The 26,267-nt window shown below is 35.7% G+C and overlaps 1 protein-coding gene across 1 annotated transcript in view; it reads right to left on the reverse strand.

The window, feature by feature from the left end:
• Window positions 1-26,267, reverse strand: part of LOC127851689 (protocadherin Fat 4-like) — a 163,581-nt gene that overhangs the window by 68,905 nt on the left and 68,409 nt on the right. Inside the window, exons 2-11 of the mRNA XM_052385538.1 lie at window positions 11,169-11,358; window positions 10,546-10,719; window positions 9,253-9,396; window positions 8,437-8,571; window positions 6,900-7,085; window positions 5,600-5,784; window positions 4,769-4,872; window positions 3,516-3,678; window positions 3,049-3,130; window positions 2,601-2,757 (exon numbers count right to left, since the gene is read on the reverse strand). Coding sequence (XP_052241498.1) covers window positions 2,601-2,757; window positions 3,049-3,130; window positions 3,516-3,678; window positions 4,769-4,872; window positions 5,600-5,784; window positions 6,900-7,085; window positions 8,437-8,571; window positions 9,253-9,396; window positions 10,546-10,719; window positions 11,169-11,358 — 1,520 coding nt within the window. The remainder of the gene's footprint in view (window positions 1-2,600; window positions 2,758-3,048; window positions 3,131-3,515; window positions 3,679-4,768; window positions 4,873-5,599; window positions 5,785-6,899; window positions 7,086-8,436; window positions 8,572-9,252; window positions 9,397-10,545; window positions 10,720-11,168; window positions 11,359-26,267) is intronic.

Here is a 26,267-nt window from a genome sequence, read left to right on the forward strand (position 1 = left end):
TGATAATACTCAGGTTATTTGTAAATAAGTAAAATTGAAAACGAATTTTTAAGAGATGTATTTCTATTATATTTGACTGACTGTCGAACTGAGAACAAACAAAATCAAGTAAATACTTACGTGGTGGTCTGAAATGAACAAAAAAGGAAAAGAAGATAAATATCGTTGCATGAATATAAGGATTGTTATAAGTACTAGTAGAAGTATGACCATATAAAGTCACAAGTTGTGAATATCGCTTGAATGTTTGTTTTCTGGGAGTTTTTATCTTTCTAAAAATTAACAAATTGCAATCTAGTCTTTACCAAATCTCTAGTATATATTTAGCTGTTATTGTTTTCAAAGGACAACATTAAGATGCACCTTATTTAATAATCACGAACGTTGACTATATGTGTCTTGTTCTGATAAAACTGGGCATAATGCGTGTGCGTAAAGTGTCGTCCCAGATAAGCATGTGCAGTTCGTACAGGCTAATCAGGGACAACACTTTCCGCTTTTATGAAAGTTCTCGTTTAAATGAAGTCTCTTCTTGGCAAAAATCCAATTTAGGAAAGGATCGACCCTAATTAGCCTGTGCGGACTGCACAGGCTTATCTGGGACGACACTGTGCGCACATGCATTAAACCCAGTTTTCTCAGAACGCGTCTCATATTATCATACGTAACAAATTGTCTCAATGAATTGCATCTTAATCGCCATTCAATTATTTTTCAGTTGCTTCTGCTTCATGAGTCAAAAAGCTTTCCAAATGTTTTACAAACAGGGCTGGTTTTGATCAACCTAACTAACAGCAGCGCTCGTATTCATATAAATTAATATAAAATTCGAACGTTCGGTCCGTTGTTTGTATATCTCATTAAAATAAAAATCTTACATAAGCAGATTGTGTGTCTCTTGATACTAAAATCACCATATCTGTTGTTTGCACATTCAAAGAATTAATTTATTATTGAAATAAACTTACTCATCGGGGGTGACCTGTCTTGGAGGGTATCTGGAAAAAAACACATTTATCTTTCAAGTCATTTTTCTTTGGCGACGGTATTTTACGTCCCCGTGCTTATGACATACTAAATACGAAACATGTATGAGAAGTCCCAAATTAAAAAAAACACTTTATTAAAAAAAAATAGCTTGTCCACGTTAAACATAACCTTCCAATTAGAATTTTTAAATAATTAGGCACCATTGATGATTTTTAAACTTAAAAAACAATCAGTGACAAACAGTATGAGTCAGTTAGCTTTACTACCTAGCCCGTCTCTGCTGTCGCCCGTACTGCCGACAGTCGCACATGTTGCTCATGCCGCCGCCGCTGCCGCCGCACACGCCGCAGCACATGCGCAGACAGCAGTAGAGCAGCCCGCCGAGTAGTGCCAGGCCCATAAGAAGGGACATCACGAACAGCGCGATGTTCTCGCTGTGGTCGAAGAAATTGTACGCCGTCGTCGTTGCCACTGTACGTCACAATATGCTTATTGAAACATTTAATTTAATGTTACAACTTCAACTTTAGTTTACAAATCAACGTATGTACCCTGATAACTATAAATTCCAGACCATTCATAGCTGAATATAACCATGTATATTTTAGAACTCAAAAATGGTCGAAGTCTGAAAAAAACTTGACACGAATCAAGGTAACTGATTTTTTTTAACGTTTTTCGGCTACGTTTAGTTGATTGTAACCCGCCATGGAGCAAGGCTCCATATGTATGCTCAATCTTTAAACATAAAAGTGATTTCTTGGTATACATATATGCTTTTACTGCACTAATGTCGAGGAAAGAATAACAAAACGAGTGTCATGAACTTAAACCCTGTCTTCCAGTAAATCAAGATTACTTTTTAAGAGAGTATAGCATTGCAATCTCAATTATTAGGTATACTGTAACCTGTCGTGGTCGTAGTGGATGTGGTTGTCGTACAACCCGAGAAGATCACGTTGATTGTTGACGTGCCCGTGCGAGCCGGGGCTCCCTTGTCAACGGCTGTGGCGACGTACCTATAATACGTTACGTTACGTATCAGTAGTCCTTTATAAGTAAAAACTTACTTATTTAAGCGCGATTGAATCGAAAGCCGAAGACTTTTTGAAGCGCTCTCGAGTTCGTTTCGTGGACAAAACCAGTACTTGGTATCTATAGAGGGGATCTAAAGAACGCACCCACGGCGGGGATCGAACCCGCGACTTCCCAGTCAGCTACGTCGAAGTTATCGGTTATTACGATATTAGACTTTATATGATGTGTTTTCTGCTTTTCATCGCCATGTCTTACTATGGGGAAACATTACGCCTAATTTGTATTAACCCCGCATGTATCATGATTTGTTTCCAAACATGATAAAACGCGTTTTCGAACCGAAGACAAATAATAACGGGTTAATACGTTTTCACAGAAGGGTTTAAAATGAGCCTCGTTCTGGGAAAACATGGATTTATACATCTGCGGAAAGTCCAGTTAAGGCGGAAAGTGCCATCACTGAAGAGCCTGTGCAAACTGCAAAGGCTCATCTAGGACCACACCTTACACACGTGCATTACGCCAAGAACGAGGCTCATTAGAAAGCACAGTATGGCTCAGCGTCAACGTACGTTACGGTGGTTCCGGTTGCGAAGTCTGGCGACTTTGACAAGTAGATGTTGCAGTCTGCGCCGATTGTGTAGTAGGCGGATGAGGACGAACCGGATGCGCCGGAACAGGACACGTCCGCATTGGTTCCGCTATCCGCGTCCGTCACTAGCAGGGAACCTGTAAACAGGAGGCATTCGTTTTTTTCGGACATTATTTTGGACGCAGCAGTTAACTCGAATATGACGTCACACCAAAAACCATGCCAACAGTTTTAGACGCAACTTTTCATCTACATGTATATATAAGGTCGACAAATACTTTTGGTGATTTGAGATTCTCCGGTTAAAAAAGTGGTTGATACACGCTCATTGTGCGAATAAGCTTGGTTTTTGGCCCGGTTACTACCGCACTAGATGGCGACACCAACATTGAACATATTCCAGTTTACAAAAATGTGTGATCCTTTACCTATCTGTGATCCAGCGACGTTGCAGGTGACGTCAAACGTGTACGCCGTCGAGGAGAACGTAGGCGTGTTGTCGTTGTTATCCTGAAACATTGGTCAGATCTTATAAAATATCGTTAGTTATTTCTCTCAAGGCATTTTGCTGTTTGCTGATGCGACGAAATGACAGTCCATATTATTCATGCATTGCTACTTACCTCAGAAAGACTGTTAAATATATACCGAAGAAAGAGGCAATAACAGCAGTGATAGTGGCGTGGCGGACCAACGAACAGGGCAAAACATAATATCTCAACAATGTTTAGGGGGGATAGATTAATCTATTACGTAACAAAAAATAATATAACAGTACGTTACCACTATTATTACGAGCATTTTAAATCTCCCTAATGTTAATTTTAAAATGTGGTACGCTCTATACATAGTTGCGCGTAATACATGGTAAAGTACGGTAAATAAATTCACATACTGCAATCGTGATGGTGACCTGTGTAGACCCGGTTTTCTTGACGCCAGTGGTTCCTCCTGCGTCGACGCAGAACACCGTCAACACGACGCTTGAAGGCATAGCGTTCTTATCGACGTCATAGTTTTCCTTAAATGTCATGACACCGGCGGTGTTGATGGCAAACCTGACGCAAATGCACAAAACGTGTCATAAATTGCATTGAACGTTTTGACGTCATAATTGCTGATGGAAACCGAAAACAATAAATCAAAATAGGTCAAATTTCTCTTTGTAAACTACTAGTATAACGTTATTACTGCTGATTAAAAAATAGCAAAACGAAATTAAAGCACGCTATAATTCTTACTGTCATAGCTGCTTTTGACAAACCTAATTAAAAACACGCAATAGTTCTGATTGCAAGTTATAACGTCATAACTGAACGTAACACGTGAAAGAAATAAATAGCTTCATATTAGTGGTTCTTAAAAAGACCTTAGCGCCAACGACCTAGTAACTGCAGAATAATATGTAAATTATTGCTTTGACCGGAACTAAAAAGTCTCTGAAATGCGTACACATATAGGCTCCAATAGAATGCGGAGTTTGTTAAAATTAAGAACTGACCGAAAACAAGTACATGCAATGTCTGGTGTGTAAAACATTTAATGTACCATTACTATGTCCAAACACTCGCTGACCGTGGCTTGTCCACGATATGTAACACCTCTTTTGGTATTGACCGTTCATTTGTAGCTGTATCAAAAGGCGTTTCTGTTTTACGGGGAAAACGCAGAAAAGGCCCTTTTCGGAAACACTTCAAATGGCCTTAACTCGGAGCAGGACGAGTACATGTTACACACAGCTCAATATGTACTGACCAATTCTATGATGCTAAAGTAAGTAAAATTAATCAATGCTATGATGCTAAAGTAAGTAAAATTACTATGCATAATTACACAGAAATAACGCAGCTGTTCCTCCATAACATGCACTGTTTTATTTAACACTTACATACAGTTGTTTGCATCGTACTTTTTCGAGTGTGTGTGTTCGGGGGGGGGGGGGGCATAACATATAAAATACTGGGCTGAAGTCTTTGTTTCAACCTATTAAGCTCGATATCATCGGAAGCCTCGAGTCCGTGTCTTTGGTAGAACCAATAATAAGTATCTGTGAGGGAGATCTAAAGATCGCTCCGACAGTGGCGATCGAACCCATGACCTCCCGGTCTCGGAATGGTCACTACGCAACGGCGACCTAAACGCACCTACCTGTTGCTGTTATTCGCTGCCTTGAACGCGTACGTCAGTTTCGATACATCCGTAACGTCCTGGTCTGAGCACGAGAAACTCGGGTCAAAGGACACACTTCCGGCCTGAAAACATTGACGAAAGCGCAATTAGTGCGAATCCTACATTACCGGTTGAAAAGACAAAATTCCGTCCAGCAAAAATTGACGCATTTGCAATAAATGTGAAACCTACAATCCTGAATGACAGGACAAACTTACGAACTGCAACATTAGACACACGCGTAAAAGGTCCAAGGACTATAAAACGGTAGATTTTTGTAGATACAAAATGCTCGTTTTCATTTATTTGTGCCCACAATTAATTCCCGCGAATATATCTATTCATACGACACACGAACACCATTTTAGTGTTCATGTGTCTTATGAATAGATATGCAAAACAATAATATGAAAGGAGCAATTTGTATCTACAAACATCTATTTTAACAGACCACATCTGACGTGGAAATGTCGGCAATTGCCATAAGAAAAACTGATTTTTAATTGGTTAAGTTTATTTAACGAACAATTGTACGAAATTTTCGTAGATTTTAAATAGAAATGCTATTTTAACCAATTTATGCCTAGCGTCTAGAAAAAAGGCCTTGGCAAACAGCGTAGATCCTGATGAGATGCCGCATAATGCGGCGTCTCATCTGGGTATGCGTTGTTTCCTTAAAGGAATGTCTGTAAGAAATAGTATAAATATAGAAATAAATATACTAGACATCCCTAATTTTGGAAATAAATTGATCCAATTTAGAATGATGGGAGAGTCCACTAGGCATACATGGATTAAATTCCCACTTACGGCGCCTTCCGACGTCGTCGCGTAGTACATGGTGTCAGAGAAGTAGGGGGCCTCATTGGCGTCCTGCACCGTCAACGTGTACATGAACGGACCTCCCGTGGCCGTGCCGTCGCTGACGTTAAACCCACACGTGTACGTCTTCACGGTCTCGTAATCTAGCGCCTGAGCGAGCTTCACGTTGCCGTCTGAAAAACATACACACATGACTTTTTGAATTTTACATAAGTGAACGTTGTTGTTTAGAGCATGTATTGTGTATGACATACGTAAAACAATATTTGATGTATTAATGTGAACGATTTTTTGTAGTTTATAATCTAAATCATTTTATTTATATATAAAACTTCGCGGTGTGAAATCGACAGTACATCGCGAACATAGGCGACATAACGTCATGCACACTTAAAATAACGCAAGTAGATTGATCATTATATATAACAATATATACAATTCACTACGCATGCACAATTTGCATTTCTAGGTTTACCACGTGACGATGAGGATCAATCTACTTGCGTTAGTTATAGTTAACTGGCAGTTACCTGGTACACATACACAGTACAATTTTATTACCGAATATACTGAAAATATGAAAACTTAACAACTTTTCAAGTAATATAATATACCAGTCGTGCTATTTTAATCAATATAAACTAATAATTGTAAAAAATTGCGGAATTTTAGAACTTTTCTTTGTTCGTGAAATCTGGTTGACGGCCCCTTAACAGAAAGAGATATTAGCATAAAAACGTCAATCTTGTAGATTTGTTTACCGGTTAAGATCTTGAACAAGCTGGTCAAGATAGTTATGCAAATAACATCAGACTCGCACTGGGTAACATAGGATTAATGCATGTGCGTAAGGTGCGATACCATTTTAGCCTGTGCAGTCCACACAGGCTAATCTGAGAATACGTTTTCCGCTAACACTTGATTTTCGATAACAGATTTCTTTTAAACGAACACAAGCGGAGAGCATAAAGCCCAGTTCTTGATTATTGCGTGGCTCATACAGAGCTCCACTACGCAAATGCAACCTCAAATGAACGTTTTACCCATTTATGCATAGCGTCTAGAAAAAAGGCCTTGGCAAACAGCGTAGACGCAGATGAGATGATGATGCATGATGCGGCGTCTCATCAGGGTCTGCGCTGTTTGCATTAAAGGAATTTATGTAAGAAATGTTCTAAATATAGAAATAAATATACTAGACATCCCTAATTTTGGCAATAAATTGATCCAATTTAGAAGGCTGGGAGAGTCCACTAAGCATAAATGTGTTAAGACGAGTAACACTTACTGGTGTCGATGGTGAACGTGTTCTTGCCGTCTGGAGGTACACAGGAGAAGGCGTATGTGAGAGTCGTCGAAGCGTCCGGGTCCTCGGTTGTCAAGGTCATTAGGACGGACCCTAGGGCCAGCGACTCGAGCTGGGAGTCCGCCAGGCCAGGATCAAGGTTGACGATCCGAGGCACGGTGTTCTGGTCTAAAAACGGAGTGGCATGCGTCATATAACCCAGCGTCGAATGAGGCGGTAGAAGTTTATATACACTGTTAAATGTTCAGCGAAGTTTCGAACATGATTATTAAAGTACGCACTCCGACCAACATGTGTACATCGGTATCCAAAACTCGGAGTGTTTTTACTTTTAAAAAGATCAGTTTACAAACTAAATATTTGGAATCCATTATTAACGTACACGAATCAAATATCAACCAGTATCAAAATGTCAAATATCATTACAAGCATTCAGAAAAACAATCCACATGCAGGTATCAATCTAGTATCAACATTTAAGGCACTCAATTACATGAACATATTTCCAGCATTAAAGGGGCCTTTTCACGTTTGGGTAAATTGACAAAATAGAAAAAAGTTGTTTCAGATTCGCCAATTTTCGTTTAGTTATGATATTTGTGAGGAAATAGTAATACTGAACATTCACCATGCTCTAAAATAACCTTTATATGCATCTTTTGACGATTAAAAAACTTGAAAATTATAAAGCGTTGCGACGCGACACGAATTAATAATTTGGAGAGTTCTGTTGTTGTCTTTATATTTTGTGAAACTACGAGGATTGTTTATATAAAGTATAAAATACACCTGGCATTGTATACGGAAGGATGGTTGAGTGGTCTAAGTGGCAGTCTTTTTACTCCATGACTCCAGGGGTCAGTGGTTCGAGCCCTGCTGAGGGTTACTTTTTCTACTTTTATTAATTTTATTCTTGATTTTTTACCGGAGCTTTTCATATCCAATATTAATATTCATCAATATAAAGCGTTTATTGACAAACTTCAAATCATGCCAAAATCTGTGAAAAGGCCCCTTTAAATAATCCGGGAAACAAACAAGATAAAATATAGTAAAAATAGTAATATAAAATCAGAATTAAGGAATTCAGCTTAAAAAAATGCAGTGAACCAAAACAAACAAAGGAGGGCAACCGAGATCAAAAGGTAGTGAATCAATTTCAAATACAGGTTACCATTATGTTAATGCATGCATCCAACATCAAAACGTATTGACTCAATATCAAAATGCTGGGTACCATAAAATGCAGGGGAAAATATCAAAGTGTTGGAATCTAGCATCAACAATTATATAATTAGGCAGGGATCAAATTTTCAAATGCTGGGTACACACGAAACACGCATGCGCTCTCTAGAACATCAGAAGATTTGTTGCTTAAATCAATCTTCCGGAGATGGTCGATGTATCACGATTAAGCCTCACGCAGACTTTATTTACTCGTGATACATCGACTATCTCCGGTATCCTCCGGCAACTCCTTAAAGTTGATTTATGCAACAAACCGTCTGCTGATCCTTACTTGTGAGTTGGACGATCTGTGTTTCGTAGACGTCTATTGAGTCCACAGTGTCGTGTGCCTTGATCGTCAGGTAAACTGTGGGGTATCTCGAGTCCAGATACTTGAAGTCCCTGTTGGCCTTGATGACCCCATTACCTGCAGCAATGTTTAACTTCCGGTTAGATTAACCCATTTATGCATAGCGTTTAGAAAAAAGGCTTTGGCTAACAGCGTAGACCCAGATGAGACGCCGCATAAATGCGGCGTCTCATCTGGGTCTGCGCTGTTTGCTTAACGGAATTTCTGTAAGAAATATTCTAAATATAGAAATAAATATACTAGAAATCCCTAATTTTGGAAATAAATTGATCCAATTTAGAAGGTTGGGAGAGTCCACTAGGCATAAACTGGTTTATACTGCGAACGATGAAGACGCAGCTTGTTAAGATGTCTTCAAGGCAATTTTAAAAGAAATTTTCATCCGAACATAATTGAATACATGTGTCTAATTCTGAAAATAGGCTTAAAGCTTGTGCGTTAAAGCTGTCCCAAATTATCCTGTGCAGTCCGCATGAGCTGATCAGGGACGACACTTTTCGCATAAAATTGATTTTAGCTTAGAAGAGACTTAGAAAATGTCGATCCTTATAAGTCTGTGCGGAGTGCACATGTTTTAAGCCCTGTTTTCCGAGAGTGAAGCTTATTTGCTCCTTGCTGACACTCGTCGTGTTCATATGCACTTGTGCTAAATAAAGGTTGCCGCACTGTATTTTTTATGACTATAAATTAGATTTGAGATAAGTAAAATTGGAAGGGATAAAGTAAATTGCACGTTACTTGAATCGATTGTGAAGAATTCTGGTGAAAAGGAGGGATCGCTGACAAGGCTATATTCCACTAAATTTCCCCCACGACTGTTTGCGCTCGCCGTCTTGAGCGTTTTGCCTTTTAGCGTTGAAATGGCGTCGATCTTTAAGGCGTCTGTATAATGTATAAACAGAAATTGTAAATTTATAAAATCCGTAGTACTAAAAATCCATGTATGATATTTCGGATGTTCGATACTACAATAACAAACGGCAGAGCTCGACCATCGGGCCGTTACTCTTGAAGTCAACAGATTTTAAGATTAAAAAAAATATTTGAAACATGATAACATGTTACGGTGTGTTCTTTAGAACAGTTAACAACTCTTTCCGATCTTCGAGTACTTACTTTTTATGTCTGCGATTTTAAAAGATTAGTTAATCGCTAAAAACGTTATATTTAGTGCAACGTTTATAAATAAACATATGAGCCAGCACCGTAAGCCAGGATACAATTTCGTTTAGACAGCGATATTGGGCATGCTAAGTTATTCCAAAATAACTACTGTCAGTTAACCCTTTCAGTGCGGGAACCGGATTTTGAAGGCCTTTGCAAACAGTTTGCATCCAGATGAGACGCCACAGAACGTGGCGTCTCATCAGGATCCAAACTGTTTGCTATTCTGATAGTGTTCTTTGAAACAAATCGAAGAAAATGCTAATTTTAGAAATTCAGCAGAAGACATTTTAGCAGACGACAAATTTCCGAGCATGCAAAGGGTTAATGTGCTGATGTACTGATAAGCAATGCTCAATCGGTCATGATCGGCTCATGTACAACTTGAAAGTATATTGGGTACTCTCTACTTTACTTCAAAATACCAGATGTGCAGACAGTATACCCCGCAGTATTGTCCGTATCCGTGGTACATTGTTGTAGACTCACGAGTACCCTCGGTACTTCTTAGTAGTACCTGAGCCGACAATAATCAAACGAGCGTAAGTAACTCGTATATAACTTTTTTTGCAGTACCAGCAATGTTGGGCAGGGTAAGTAACTCGTATATAACTTACTTGCAGTACCAGCAATGTTGAGCAGGGTAAGTAACTCGTATATAACTTACTTGCAGTACCAGCAATGTTGGGCAGGATGAGTAACTCGTTTATAACTTACTTGCAGTACCAGCAATGTTGGGCAGGGTAAGTAACTCGTATATAACTTACTTGCAATACCAGCAATGTTCGGCAGGGTAAGTAACTCGTATATAACTTACTTGCAGTATCAGCAATGTTCGGCAGGGTAAGTAACTCGTATATAACTTACTTGCAGTACCAGCAATGTTCGGCAGGGTAAGTAACTCGTCATGCACCGCACGGACGGTAATGTTGTACCTTCCACTACTACCGGAGTTCGAGTCCGTGCATTCTATGGTGTTGATGTAGGGTTTTGTGTTGTCTGGGCTTGGCAGAGCGCCCGCCCGAATATAAAACTTCCATTCTGTCAATGGATAAGAAAGACAAGTATTATTTACTTTTCAAATTTAATTTAAAATTAAAAACCCTATGAAATTATCATAATTTCATCATCAGTATCATAATCGTCGTCGTCCTCGTTGTCGTCGTCCTAGTTTTCGTTGTCCTCGTCGTCGTAGTCAATCATTATATTCAGCAAAATCATCATTGAAACATCGTCTCAATTACTAATAGTATCAGCATAATCATCATCATCATTGTCATCATTAGTAGAACCATAATAACAATCAATTCCCTGAAAAACTCAAGCTTCGTTCTGTGAAAACCGGACTTAGTGTATGTGTGTAATGTGTCGACCCTGAATAACCTGTGCAGTCAGGCTGCCTGTTCAGTTTAGGCTGAAAGTGTAGTCCCAGATAAGCATATGCATTCAAAAACACAGATTAATCAGCACGAGACTCATTAAATCAAAACCTTTGGTAGTGGTATCCTCTCGCAGAACAAACTCTCTGTTTGTGCTGATGGAGTCGTTATACGTGATGGTGTGGGAACAGGCGAAGGCGTCCGCGTCGGGGTCGGTTACGTTGAGAGTGTACAGGTACCGCTCCTGGGTCTCCAGATTGCCGACGTAAATGTTGCGAGGCAGGTCGTTCACCGTCGGTGGCTGAAATGAAAATCAAAGCGCTGAGAGCGTTTAATACGATTGGTGGACAATTGGCATCACAATGCTGGGAGCTTTAAAATACTATTTGCGGACACTAAAATGGATGAAAGCGGACAATGGAAATTAAAAGCAAGACAATTATGAGCAAATTTTATCTGAAAGGAACATTTTAAAAATAATAACTCACTTGTCTGTATATTTTTTTCCGCATTAAAAGGGGCCTTTTTACGTTTTGGTAAACAGACTAAATTGAAAAAAAGTTATTCAGGTTCGCAAATTTTCGTTTTAGTTATGATATTTGGGAGGAAACAGTAATACTGAACATTTACCATGCTCTAATATATCCTTTATATGCATCTTTTGACGATTTAAAACCCCGAAAATTATAAAGCGTTGCAACGCGAAACGAATTAATAATTTGAAGAGTTCTGTTGTTGTCGTAATATTTTGTGAAACTACGAGGATTGCTTATATAAAGTATAAAATACATCTGGCATTGTATTCGGAAGAATGGCCGAGTGGTCTAAGTGGTAGACTTTTTACTCCAGGACTCCAGGGGTCAGTGGTTCGAGCCCTGCTGAGGGTTACATTTGTTTTCTTTTTTAAATTTTATTCTCGCATGTTACTGGAGCTTTTTGTATCCAATGTTTACATTTATCAATATAAAGCATTTAATGACAAACTTCAAAACTTGCCAAAATCTGTGAAAAGGCCCCTTTAAGAGTTAATCGGATAGATCAATATTTGATTGAACATCATAAGAGATATTAACTTTTTGAACGTGTTTTTCGAGGAAGCAACCAATGCTAAGCACAGAAATCTTTGGCTTATTTTAATTGTCTTTTTTTTCAAGTGCAGTTTATTTTAAGGATATTCTGATTATTAAGGTCTCAAAATGCAAAAATCAAAACGTAGCATGAATTGGCCTTACATTCATGACAAAACAGGGCTCATGATTGAAATCAGGGATTAATATTAGATCAACCCATATTTTTATATGACTTCTGATTTGGATGAACAAAAAAGGTTCTCAGAATCTCAATCAGGCCTTTCAGTCAAGATCTAGGTTTATTTGAGGTTTCACAATATGGATCTATCTGAGGATTATATTTTAGATTTTGATTTTAGGCAAAGATCTATACTTTTCTAGGATGCCATATGTTTCATTGGACAATAATTTTCATTGACTACCTAGATTGACCGATACAAAACTTTAACACAAACTTATAGGAAAATGACCGCCGAATATTCCTCCCAAAATCTGAAATCCACGAAGTTTCGTGTCAACGAAATAGTAAAAAATGCACGAACTATCCTCCCAACGAATGTAATGATGTAATTTATTTGAAAACTTATCATGACTACAATATGGAAACGGTTTTTTCCCAGCCTTGTCAAATGGGGATTTTTTAATCGATACAAGTGAAAAAATCGGGATTTTTTCGACAAAAAGAACCAAATTGGAATTTTTTTGTCAACAAATATTGACACAACAGGTCTTTTCCTGGTCATTTTGGATAAAATCATATAAATTATAGTTATATATTCTTTAGGTTGTTTAAAAAATAAAATTGAGATATACTTTATAATAATTATAAGTCATAAGACACTCTTATATTAACCCATTAATGCCCAGTGGACTCTCCCATCCTTCTAAATTGGATCAATTTATTTCCAAAATTAGGGGTGTCAAGTATATTTACTTCTATATTTAGAATATTACTTACTGAAATTCCTTTAAGCAAACAGCGCAGACCCAGATGAGACGCCACATCTGGGTCTACGCTGTTTGCAATGTCCTTTTTTCAGGACGCTAGGCTTAAATGGGTTAAAAAAACATGGGGGGGTGGAATTTTGTTTTCTAACTTCGGTTTGGGATCGGGTCCGCTTGCTTTGGGATCGGGTCCGTTTAACGGCCATTTTACATAGCAAACAAAATGCGGAAATGACAACATTGGTGATATATATAGGAACGGGATGTGGTCACTTGAAGTCCGAACATATTAAATAAAAATGACATTTCAAGTTAAGGTAGCCATGACTAGAAACTTACATTAATTTGCATAAAACAACAACGGATCTTTTATTTCTAGAAAGCAGTTTTGCTAAGCGAGGAAAAAGGTTAGTGTCGAATAAATATATTTGTAATTTACTGATATTCTATATATACATCGTTGTCTGTTATTAAACTACAACATGAAAAAAAAACGAAAACTACAGAAAAAGAAGAAGAAGAAGACGAAGAAGAAGACGAAGAAGAAGATAAAGAAAGGAGCACGTTGAACACGCGATACACATCAAATGACGTTATTCTTTTATATTCGTCACGTAACATTCGCGATTACGATATTTTGTATGGAAATAAAAACTCCATGTTTTCGGGGGCAAATTTTAAAGCATGACCAACTTTTACCTAAAAAGTTTGAACGAAATATGCCTTTTACTGTACTATTTTCATAAGTATTCTTTCCGGAAAACAGAATTTCAAAATTAGGGTTAATCAAATGATTTAATAGCATTCAATACAGCGGATTTCAGACAAAGAGCATTGTCTTATTTAAAGCAATTATAAAACACCATTATATATTTGAGTTCGCGCTGCTGGAAAAAGAACCAAAATGCATGTGCGATAAGTGCCGTCCCAGATTAGTCTGTGCAGTCCGACATTTTCCGACTAAATTGGATTTTTGCAAAGAAGAAAAAATACCATAACAGCGGAAATTGATGTCCCTGCTTAGCCTGTGTGGACTCTACATGATAATCTGGCCCAACACATTACGTACATGCATTAAGCCCCGTTTTCATAGGACGAGGTTCGAATGATTCAGGAAGCTGATTGTTATTGCGCATGTCCCGTTTTCCCCGAGCGAGACTCATTTGTTTACCAGTTGCAATCCGCCAATCAATGCATTCTTCAAAAACATGGAGTACATGTAAAAATCGAATCTATCAATTTCAATCAAATATTGGATCAGGGACAGTCCTTTAACCCATTTATGCCTAGTGGACCCGCCCATCTTTCTAAATTAGACCAATTTCTTTTCAAAATTAGGGATGTCTATTATTTTTATTTCTATATTTAGAATATTTCTTAAAGAAATTCCTTTTAGCAAACAGCGCAGACCCTGATGAGACGCCGAAGCATGCGTCGGCTCATCTAGGTCAACGCTGTTTGCCAAGGCCTTTTTCTAGACTTTAGTCATAAATGGGGTAACTTTGAACACTGAAATGTTTTGAAATGGTGATATAAAGAAAAAAACGGATGAATATATCAGTCATAGTTCGCAATTCAGTTGCGTTTAATGATATGATAAAAAGTTCTTGTTGAATAGAAATAAAATCAATGCCGGATTAAATCATAAGTATACAGATCACATGGAGTCCTCTTTTTAGAGAGAAAATGAAATTAACATATTTTCTAGTTCATTTACTCCGTATCTCAATTGAAATGTATGATTAAAATACTATTGAAAACGGCGAAAATCCTAACTAAACAAACAAACATTTTTGTGATAAAAGTGATATGAAGTGATATACTCGTATTTAGCGAACTTCGCAGAACTCAGTTTATATTGGCTCTATTAACAAGCTTTGCATGTGTACAGTGTGTAGTAAAAGCACGACTTTTCCTTAATTTTTACGCTCGTATCTTTAACCCATTTATGCCTAACGTCTAGAAAAAAGACCTTTGTAAACAGCGTAGACACAGATGAGACGCCGCATGATGCTCAAAGAAATTTCTGTAAGAAATATTCTAAATATAGAAATAAATATACAAGACATCCCTACTTTTAGAAATAAATTGATCCAGTTTAGAAGGATGGGAGAGTCCACTAGGAATAAATGGGTAAAAAACTCAGCCTCATGATTCATGTACATAACTAACAACGTTGTTACTTTATATATTCACAACGAGAAACACTTTTGTTTTTGTTTAAAATGTTTATGTTTAGCCAATACTAAATAGAACAATAACTGATGGTGATACATCCACAAACTTGACGAATGGGTGCATATGTAAAGCTTTGACAATGAGCTGCTGTATTTTGATCTTTGAACTCAATGTATGACATTGCATTTAAAGGTCTCTTCTGTTCCGTCGCCGACCTCACATTTCCCGTATGAAATTTTGGCCAAGGTATTTTGGAGTCCAACCACGGCTTGCTAAGAGCTCGGACTTTCTATACTTTTACATTGGAGTCTCAATCATTTATTGACCCAACCTCCTCCCTGAGATTTGACGGGAACCAGCATAGCTGGATCAAATACATGCCTTCATAACCAACCACGTGATGATAGCCTAGCCACGTGGTGCAATAAGTCAACCGTTGTTATTTTTACTTTTTTAAGCTAGGTATTTTTTTAAATAATGAACCTAAACTTATAAACTTTTTTTCGGAATGTAAAAGAAAATGACACTACTTTTCATAATATAATACCAAACCAATGAAATAAAATCCTACCAAATCTGGTAGGATTTTCATGTGATGGCAGAGATTGTATGCAAGGAACGACAACTCTGAGTGGAGATTGATATTGACCCTGATAAAACTAGACTAAACATGTACGTGAAGTGTCATTCCATATTATTTCATATACATTTTCATTTTAAGGAAGTCTCTTCTAAACAAAAAGTCAATTGAAATGATAAGGTTCGTCCCTGATTAGCCTGTGTGGAATGTGCAGGCTTTTCAGCGACGACACTTTACGTATATGCATTAAATCCCGTTTTCACAGAGCGAGGCTCATATGGGCAACCATGTTTGTTCAAAACCCGTCTATACATGGGGGACATAGTGCTCGGACAAGACATTTAAAAAAAATGACGTACATTGTACTTAGACATTTGACTTGTAAGTAAGATGGCATTTTATACATAGATGGTGACGTCACTACGTTATTGTCAGTAAGACCGGTGTGTACACAATGAGTAAGATGATGACGTAATATGATGACGTAACATGTACAAGATGGCTGTAGTGTGCGACACTCGATTTTCGGTACGTGAAAACTCCTGGCAACATACTTCCATGCGGTCTTTTTTGTATATGTTAGTTAAAGTCTTTGAATAGAATGTTTTTAAAAACCCAACACTTTTTTTCAGTGCTGGCATAAATACACCAGATTATGTCTTACTCGCGAATTACTTATATTGAATAAATACGTATTTCACGCTCGACAAAATACCAATGGATCTAAATAAACACACGAATTGCATCCATATACTCCAAATCGACCTATACAATCTCAATCATCCGATCTCATCGGGTAAACAGCCTTAAAATGGTTATGTTTTTGTTTTATACAACCGCGAAATATGTTGATGAACATGTACTTAATGTCATCGAAACAAGCCTGACATGTCATCATCAAAACATGTCCGAGATTTCATCGAAACTAGACTTTCACTAAATAAATGAACACAAATATTAACGTACATAGATAATAACAAGACCATTATTTATAAGAGAGAGATTATAGATATTCCCCAATTGAGGTTTGAATATTCGAACTCCAAACCTAACTTTTAAAAATCCCTGACAAATGTAGAGAGTTGAACAGTCAGTGATATGATTAAATGCATAAAATAGGTGAAACGGTTGTTTCAACATGTACAGGTGAAACTTACATATTGAAATCGCTGTTTGAAATTTACCGGATTAAGGTTTTACCACAACTGATTGATCTTGAATAATATCTATTTCACGCTCGACAAAAAACAATGATTCTAAATCAACACTCGTGGTGCTCTAAATCAACACTCGTGGTGCACCCAAATACCAAAACCTCATCCTATCAAAAGCTAAATTGTCAAATAAACATCATGTCACGTGGTGCACCCAAATACCAAAACCTTATCCTATCAAAAGCTAAATTGTCAAATAAACATCATGTCACGTGGTGCATCCAAATACCAAAAACACATCCTATCAAAAGCTAAATTGTCAAATAAGCATCATGTCTCGTGGTGCACCCAAATACCAAAACACATCCTATCAAAAGCTAAATTGTAATATAAGCATCATGTAAATAGGCAACTCTTCAAACATTAGTTTTATTCACACACGTGCAAAATATGTTGATAAACTGGAAATTCATGTCGTCAAAACTAGCTCGACGTGTCATGCAACAAGCCTGATATATCATCAAAATAAGCTCCAAATGTCATCAAACTGAGCTCGACATGTCATCGAAACACTCTTTCACAGTCCTAACTACATTTTACTTTCTTGAAATAATTTTACTTTCCTTCCCTTAACTCAGTTTACTTTCCAAACTATATTTTACTTTCCTAATTGTTGTATGTATCTTTCCTCCACTAAGAACAAAAACTAATTTTTGCGCTGTAATTTATATGGTTTACAAATATTCAGAATTCAGTAAATAAACAAGGTATTTCGAAAGGCAGCAATCCAAAATGAAATCACTTTGCAAGCATTTTATAAATACTTTTATCGTAGTTACAATCTGATTCACGATCTTCAATCACACTTTTCTTTACTGCTACTACTGCTACTGCTACTGCTACTGTAAACTAATTATTTGACGTGTGTTGACCGATCTTTGAATTTAACTCAAACACATCGAAAAATGACGATGCAAAGTCCTTATTTTTCAAAAATTAGAAATCAACAAATTTACGTGTCTACGATAAAAAAAGTCATACTTTTAAAAAAAGAAACAACATAACAACACGTAATTGTCATGTCGAAGAATATAAATGAGTTTACAGTTGTTTGAAATCACTCATTCTTCGTAGTCTACGATTAACGATCTGCATTAAAATTCGGTGTCATCTAAATCGTTTAAGTAATTGATGTATTTGTGTAACACTATTGATGTGTTTGTATTATAATTATAATAACACGATACTTCAGGTAACTTGGATATCTCATTTCACTTGTTTACATTACCTATTGGGAATTATTAAATATTCAATCAGTATTGTTAACTGTCAAACTATTTTGAGCTCATGGCATTACGCCCATTCTATGCCATTATTGTAAATATATGCCGCAAATATTTAGGGACTTTTCAACTTGTATACAATATTTTTACGTGAAAAGGAAATTATGCACTTCACATCAAACGCTCAATTCCTTAAGTGGCACCCGTGAACATATTTGACACTCTTAAACACGGTCTTGTTCACTCTCGAAGCACGACATATAATCAAAATTAGACCAATTGTGAACATATCGTGACATTATATGAAACCTTTACGAACATGAATAATAAACAATCTTTAATTACACTAAATTATTGAAAAAGGAGAGACAAATCAACTCCTCTCCGATGATTGAACATGAAACCTTATGACCTTTACGTTGATTGATGGCAAATTCACAAATATGTGAGTAGATGTAAACACATTTGATAAACGGCAATCGTACATGTAAAAGTTCATTTAAAGCACATCCTTTTCAATGAATGTACACAATAGCTGCGTGTACATCGGTCCCCAGGATCGCCAGTACACGGGAAAACCCGAAACATTGTGGCGAAGTTTAGCTACTTCAAAGACAGGGAAATGGTGAGGAAAAAATGGAAAGAACTGGACGGCACGGGTTTTACCGTCTTTGAGCAATATCCTCCGGAAGTGATACGGAAAAGAAGGTTATTGGTGCCGAAAATGAAAGAGGCGAGGCGGCTGGGGAAAAAAGCGTACCTGGCCTTCGATACGCTCTACATCGACGGAACCCCGGTGCGTGCCTAGGAACACGGCGGTGATGAACTGAAAATCCTGTCCTGGAATGTTAACGGACTTACCGATTGTAAAAAGTTATGTTCAAATTTTGTTAATATCTTGAGTTCTAATGATATATGTTTTTTGTTTGAATCCTGGACGAATAGCTCTAGTAATATAGATTTGAGTGGATATTTGACTTTTAACTTTTTAGAAAATTCCAACATCGTAAAGCTCGAAGAAATAGTGGTGGTATTGTTGTTTATATTAAAGAAGAACTAGCCGATGGTGTTTCAATCGTAAAAAATCATTATGATACAATAATTTGGTTAAAATGTGATCGTACATTTTTTAATATCCCAGATGATTTTTATATATGTGCCACTTATGTATGGGGACATGATTCTCCAGTATATAATACCTTTAATGTAGATCTCTTTGAAATTTTAGAAAACGATATAACTTATTTTTCGGAATTTGGTAAAATATTTGTTACTGGCGATCTTAATAGCAGAGTTGGCAATAAATGTGATTTTATTGTACAAGATAAAATAAATACTGTATATGATGACTCTGATTACTGCCCAGATAACACCTCAGTTAGGGCCTCTGTTGATAGCTCACTAAATTGTCATGGAGTTAGATTACTTGATCTATGCAAATCCACTAGTTTACGTATTGTTAATGGTAGAGTTGGAAATAGCTGTAAGCAAACCTTTTATTCGAATAACGGTACGTCTGTCATTGACTATTTGTTGACAAAAGAATGCAGCTTTTCAAATATATCGGATTTTACCGTGCATGATTTTAATGAGTTCAGTGATCACGCCCCGTTACATTTTTCGTTATTATGTAATTATGTCTCGTCAGAGTATCAGTCTTACACCGATGTCAATTATAAATGGGACGATGTGTTACGAGAGCAATTTCGTTCAGGGATTATTTCTATGTTACCAGCATTTAATAATATTGTGCACCATATAGATTTTTCAAGTCGTTCATCAATTAATGACGTTTTGAATAATTTTACCGAAACTATTCGCAGTGTTGCGGACCCGTTATTCTCCAATTGTCGTGTTTATAATACCAACCCTAGTTTTAATGTTAATACCTGTATAAAACATGCAGAATGGTTTGACCACGAGTGCGTTACTGCACGAAATTTGTACCGCGCAGCTTTACGTGTTTTTAACTCTTGTAAAACAGATACTAACAGAGAAGGTTTATGTTCGAGTAAGAAATATTATAAAGACCTAATTCGTAGGAAGAAAGCCGTTTGCTATAGGCAACAAATGTTGAAGATCGAAAATTTAAGGAAGCAAAAACCAAGGGACTTCTGGCGATTTTTCAAAGCAAAAAATAGCGTCATTAAAAATAAAATATCATTAGAAGAATTTACAAAGTTTTTTGAAAACATTAGTAACAATAATGCTGATTTTTGTCATACTGGAGCAGAGGATTTTTGTTTAAATAATGATTTTAACTTAGAAAATTCTGCATTTCCTGAACTTGACTTGCCAATATCTGTTGAGGAAGTTCGCAATGCGATTAAACATTTAAAACGGAATAAATCATCTGGTAGTGATTGTATGTTGAATGAATATTTCCTTGAATGTAGTGATATCTTATCTGCCCATTTATGCGATGTGTTTAACGGTATTTTTGTATCGGGTTTTTTCCCCGATAAATGGACAGAAGGAGTAATAATCCCTTTGCATAAAAAAGGCTCAGTTAATGATGTAAATAACTATAGAGGGATTACCTTAGTAAGCTGCTTTTCAAAATTATTTACCACGATTTTAAATAAACGCATTGAAACTTTTTGCAATGAAAACACTATTATTTCGGATGCGCAGTTCGGATTTAGAAAAGGCTATTCAACTGTTGATGCTATTTTTATACTGATGTCAATTGTTCAAAATTATTTGAATGAAAATAAACGTTTGTATGTTATATACGTCGATATGTTTAAATGTTTTGACAGTATTTACCGCAATGCATTATGGTTGAAAATGTTTAAGTCTGGTATACAAGGTAAATTGTTAAGAATAGTGAAGGATATGTATGCGAATGTTAAGTCACGTGTTAAATCATGTTCATCCTATTCAGATTATTTTAGTTATGCGGTTGGACTGAGGCAAGGGGAGGTAATGTCGCCGATCTTGTTTTCTTTATTTGTTGAAGATTTTGAACTTTACTTACAAGATAGCATTAACTCTGGTTTGAGTATAGATGATATTGTGTTGATTTTATTATTATTTGCTGATGACATGGCTATTTTAGGCAAGTCACCTGCTGAAGTCCAATCACATTTAGATAAATTATATGTATACTGCAATGCTTGGGGGCTAAAAGTTAACACTGCAAAAACTAAAATAATGGTATTTCGGAAAAGAGGGCGATTAAAAGAAAATGAAAAATGGTCATATAATGGTATTGGTATTGAAGTCGTTGATAACTTTAACTATTTAGGCACGGTGTTGAATTATACAGGAAGTTTTAAATTAAACCAAGAACATTTGGTTGGTAAAGCCCTTAAAGCATTGAATACATTTTTGTTTAAATGCAATGAATTTGACATAAAACCGAAAATATTTTGCCAGTTGTTTGACGCTTTTGTGGGTTCTATATTAAATTATGCTTCAGAAGTGTGGGGTTTCACTAAGTCAGATGATATAGAACGCATACATTTAAAATTTTGCAAACGATTGCTACAGGTGAAAATAAATACATGTAATGTTGCTGTTTATGGAGAATTAGGTCGATATCCATTGTATGTAAACAGGTTTGTTAAAATTATTAAATATTGGTTTAAAGTTATGAACAATGAAAATATCATTATGCAAACTGTGTACAAACAAGCCTTGAGCGATTGTAATAAAGGTTATACAAACTGGGTCTCAAATGTCAAGAACATGTTAAATAATTTTGGATTCGGTTATGTATTTGAAAATCCTAACGTTGTACATGTTAATAGTTTTATTAGCGAGTTCAAATGTAGACTTGTCGACAATTTTAAACAAGAGTGGTACGGTAAAATGAATAATAGTACTGTATTAGATATGTATAAAGCTTTTAAAAGCTGTTTGGAATATGAACCATATTTAGATTTACTTCCTAGAAGCCTTCGATTATTTTTTGTAAGATTGAGAGTCTCTGCACATCCGTTGAGTATACAAACTGGCAGATACGCCCGAAATAACATACCACGTAATGAACGTTATTGTTTATGTTGTAATGTCTTGGATTTAGAAGACGAATACCATTTTATATGTATATGCCGCTGTTACACTGATTTAAGGAAAAAATATATTAGTCGCATATTTTATATTAACCCATCTGTATATAAATTCCACAAGTTATTAGCCTCATGTGACAAACCAGTCATTTCAAATGTATGTAAATATATGAAAGAAGCTTTTGCTATAAGAAATGCAATTCTTAATAATGCTGTTTAATAAATTTCATTACCGCTTTGATAGAATTTACGTATTCATGCAATTTGATTGTGTTTATTTATATTTGAATTCTTAAATGACCATTTATGTTATGTAATGTTATGTTGTTATACCTATTCATGTGACAGAAAATAATGTGTATATTTGTGTATTAAGACGATGTACTTATGTATAAGTCTGAATAAACTGTCTGTCTGTCTGTCTGTCTGTCAATAGATTGTATTCACTTAGATGCGATGCATTCGATAGCTGTGCGGGATTTTTTTTTTATCGTTGTTTAAACGGCCAGTAAACACCCATAGGTATAACCCCAGAAGTGTAAAAGTCTCGATTTAGAACGAAATTCAGTTTTTATTTAACGATTTCATATATGTTTCTTTGTGTTGTAACGAGAACTTCATTTTACTTTTCTTTTACTACAGTTGACTTGCCAGAATACATTTCACTTTCTATACTATTTTAAAACCTCCCTTTACTACATGTCAGTTTCCTAACTACACGTAACATACATAAAACATGTCAATTTCATGATTTTATTTCCCTTTTTAAAGACATTTTACTATCATAAATACATTTTACTTTTCTAAACATATCTCTTTATCCTTTAACATGTTTATTTATAAACTACATTTTATTTCCCTAGTACATTTCACTTTCCTTCTTACATTTAACTTTCATAGTACATTTAGCTTTTCTAACTATAGTTTACCTTCCTAACAACATGTACATGTACATTTTAATGCGCAATTTACTGACCTAACTACATTTCACATTCTGATACATCTCGCATTCATATTTATTTTTCTTTCATAACTACATTTTCTTTTCGTACTGCATTTAAATATCCAAATATTTTTTTTTTTACTTTTCTAACAACGTTCTACTTTTACTGTTTTATTTTGCAAATTCAGTTACATTTCCTAATTATGTTTAATTTTAATAACACATTTAACGTTTATAGAACGTTTTCCTTTGCTAAGTAAATTTTCCTTGATCACTACATTTTACTTTAATAAATACATTCTTATTTAGATTTTTCTTTCGAAACAAAATTTTATTTTTAAACTAAATTTTCCCTTTATTACTTCATTTTACTTGCCCATAGTTTACTAACTTCATTTAATGTTCTTAACTTGATTTCCTATCAAAATTTCTTTGTCCCTCACTTAGAACTAAGACTCACGTTTGAGTCTCAGTGTTAATGGTCTTTAAAACAAGCTGCATTAAGGCTCTGCAAATAGAAAAATCTACTGATGTCTTGTAAGAATTATGTTTAGACCGGTATACAAGTGTATTTGCAAGGGTGGCAATCCAAAATAAAGCCTCCGGAATAAATTAACTTTCGCAACCATTTTGTTAAACAATCTATAGTGGATAACACTCTTTGATTAAAGATCTTCAGTCACACTGTTCATTATATGTTAATTCATTTATTTCAATGGATAGTTTATAACAATACAAAATATGTTTAAAATGTGTTTACGACAACCTCACTTTATTTGAATATTTCATTTCAATGGTGGAAATCATCTATGAGAAAGACCCGAATTACTATCATTTCATAGGTTTTGTTCACTGCGTATACACTTTTATGCACATCATAAAATATACATTTTATGGCTATATTGTTGATATCATTCACTAGCATTACAGACTATTACCAGCTTTACAACATAACAATAATAAAGTTAGCTATTATGTATTTACGATAACCTCATTTAATTTGTATATTTCATTTTTATATTTCACATTTACGCTTTTGAGGACATGAATTACTTTCATGATATACGTTTTGTTCACTGTGAATACCCTTTTATGCACATGGTAAAATGGACATTCCATTGCTATATTACTGATATCATTCACTAACATTACAGACCATTGTCCACTTTACAATATATTGACACGAGGATAGGTATGATATATGAGGGTAGATAACCTGACAGCTTTTGAGTGACCTGACAATAAAAGAAACGATGAAAAGAAATGTTACCTGTTACTAATGATGTATTTATAAATGGTCAGTCTCTAATTTTACCATCTTAAACATTAACGTATTTCAATCATGCAATCAATTTGAATAAGGTAATTAATAATTAGATTAGTAATATTAAAGAACAATATGCGCTACATTTTAACACTTGTGATAACTTAGATGATATTTCAGATAATGCTCTACCATCAGTGACGAGTGTGTTAACACTGGTGATAACTTAGATGATATTTCAGATAATGCTCTACCATCAGTGACGAGCGCTTTTTTAGAGACTAACTCATGGAACTGAGGCAGAAAAGGAATTTCTAATACTATTGACAAAATTGGCTCACGTTGAATTTCAAAGATGATGAAAAAAATATGGAAACAATTTATGTTGTATTTAAGGTCGATACATACGTGAAAACATAAGGGTTATATAACTTTAAGTATGATGTTTACTAAAACGAAAGATATTTATGGTATGTCGATTTGAATTGAATTAAAAGGCATTTAATTCATTGTCGTTTTCATTGGTCAATATGACAATTTCGTTAATGGTCCTGGCAATAAACGTTGGTTTGAAATAGTTTACAAAGATGTCCTATCCACAGGCATACTATATGGCAATGTAATGTGAAATCTGTCCTATTCAGTGTAGATGTCATCAAGGAGACCCAGTATCTTGTTATATCGTGAAGTATTATCTGTAGAAAGTAATAACGACATGAAAGGTATAAACATCAATTAAGGAGAACACAAACCCTCACTTTTCTGCGGAATCCGGATAGTGCCATCTATAATCTCGCACTTCTTTCATCAAGGGCGACACTAGACACACGAAGCGATACTTGATATTTTATTGACAGTCGCAGCGAAGCACGATATTTTTCTTGACAGTCGCGGCGACGCACGATATTTTTCATGACAGTCGCGACGATACTTGATATTTTTCTTGAGATTCGCGGCGACCTTTTTGGCTACCTTCACAAGGGCGATATATCGCGTTAAATATATCGTGCGTCGCCGCGATTTATTTTAATAACTATTTGTAATACTATTTTTATTATTTGTATTATTAACCTTATTATGTCATGGACACAGCAATAATTGAAACACGTACCGCCGCTATAACGATTCCAATATATCCAGTAACTATAAGCAACATCAATTCCGTGGTTGGAGAATTGGACACCATGTTTAACTATCTTTCAAACGTATTCCAATTTAGAACCTCGAGTTATTCCATAAAGTAAGTGAGCCTATACGCCAGATATATAACAGCCTTTTACTCGTTCTGTCAACAAGAACCATTCATTAATCGCCTATTTTTTTTTTATTATGCGCGATGTTGAGCGCGTGCAAAAACATCTTTTTAATGCATACACATTAATTTTATTTTATTCATTATTGATGTATGAATAGAAAGATGTGAATCTATATTTACTGATTTGCCCAATCAGATGTATGAGTCCTTTAACAACCATGCGATAATTGTATTCAACCGTAAACTGTTGAAATTGGTTTAATGCAGACATGTTATCGACCACATACATTAACAACATTTATGAAGAAAGAATCACCAATGATTGTACATACGCTTTTATGATACTATATAGCATTACGTGCTTAAGGTCGAACGCACGCATATCTTTCGGTAAATATCAAATACCAAATGAATTTAAGTATGAAAATGACGCACTTTTTGACGAAAGCTTTTTCAGTATATAATCGTTGTGTATATAAACAACAAGTTAAGTTCTTAAGTTCTTAATATGCAGGCGGCCTA

This window comes from Dreissena polymorpha, chromosome 11, assembly GCF_020536995.1.
Source record: "Dreissena polymorpha isolate Duluth1 chromosome 11, UMN_Dpol_1.0, whole genome shotgun sequence".
NCBI classification, from domain to species: Eukaryota; Metazoa; Mollusca; class Bivalvia; order Myida; family Dreissenidae; genus Dreissena; species Dreissena polymorpha.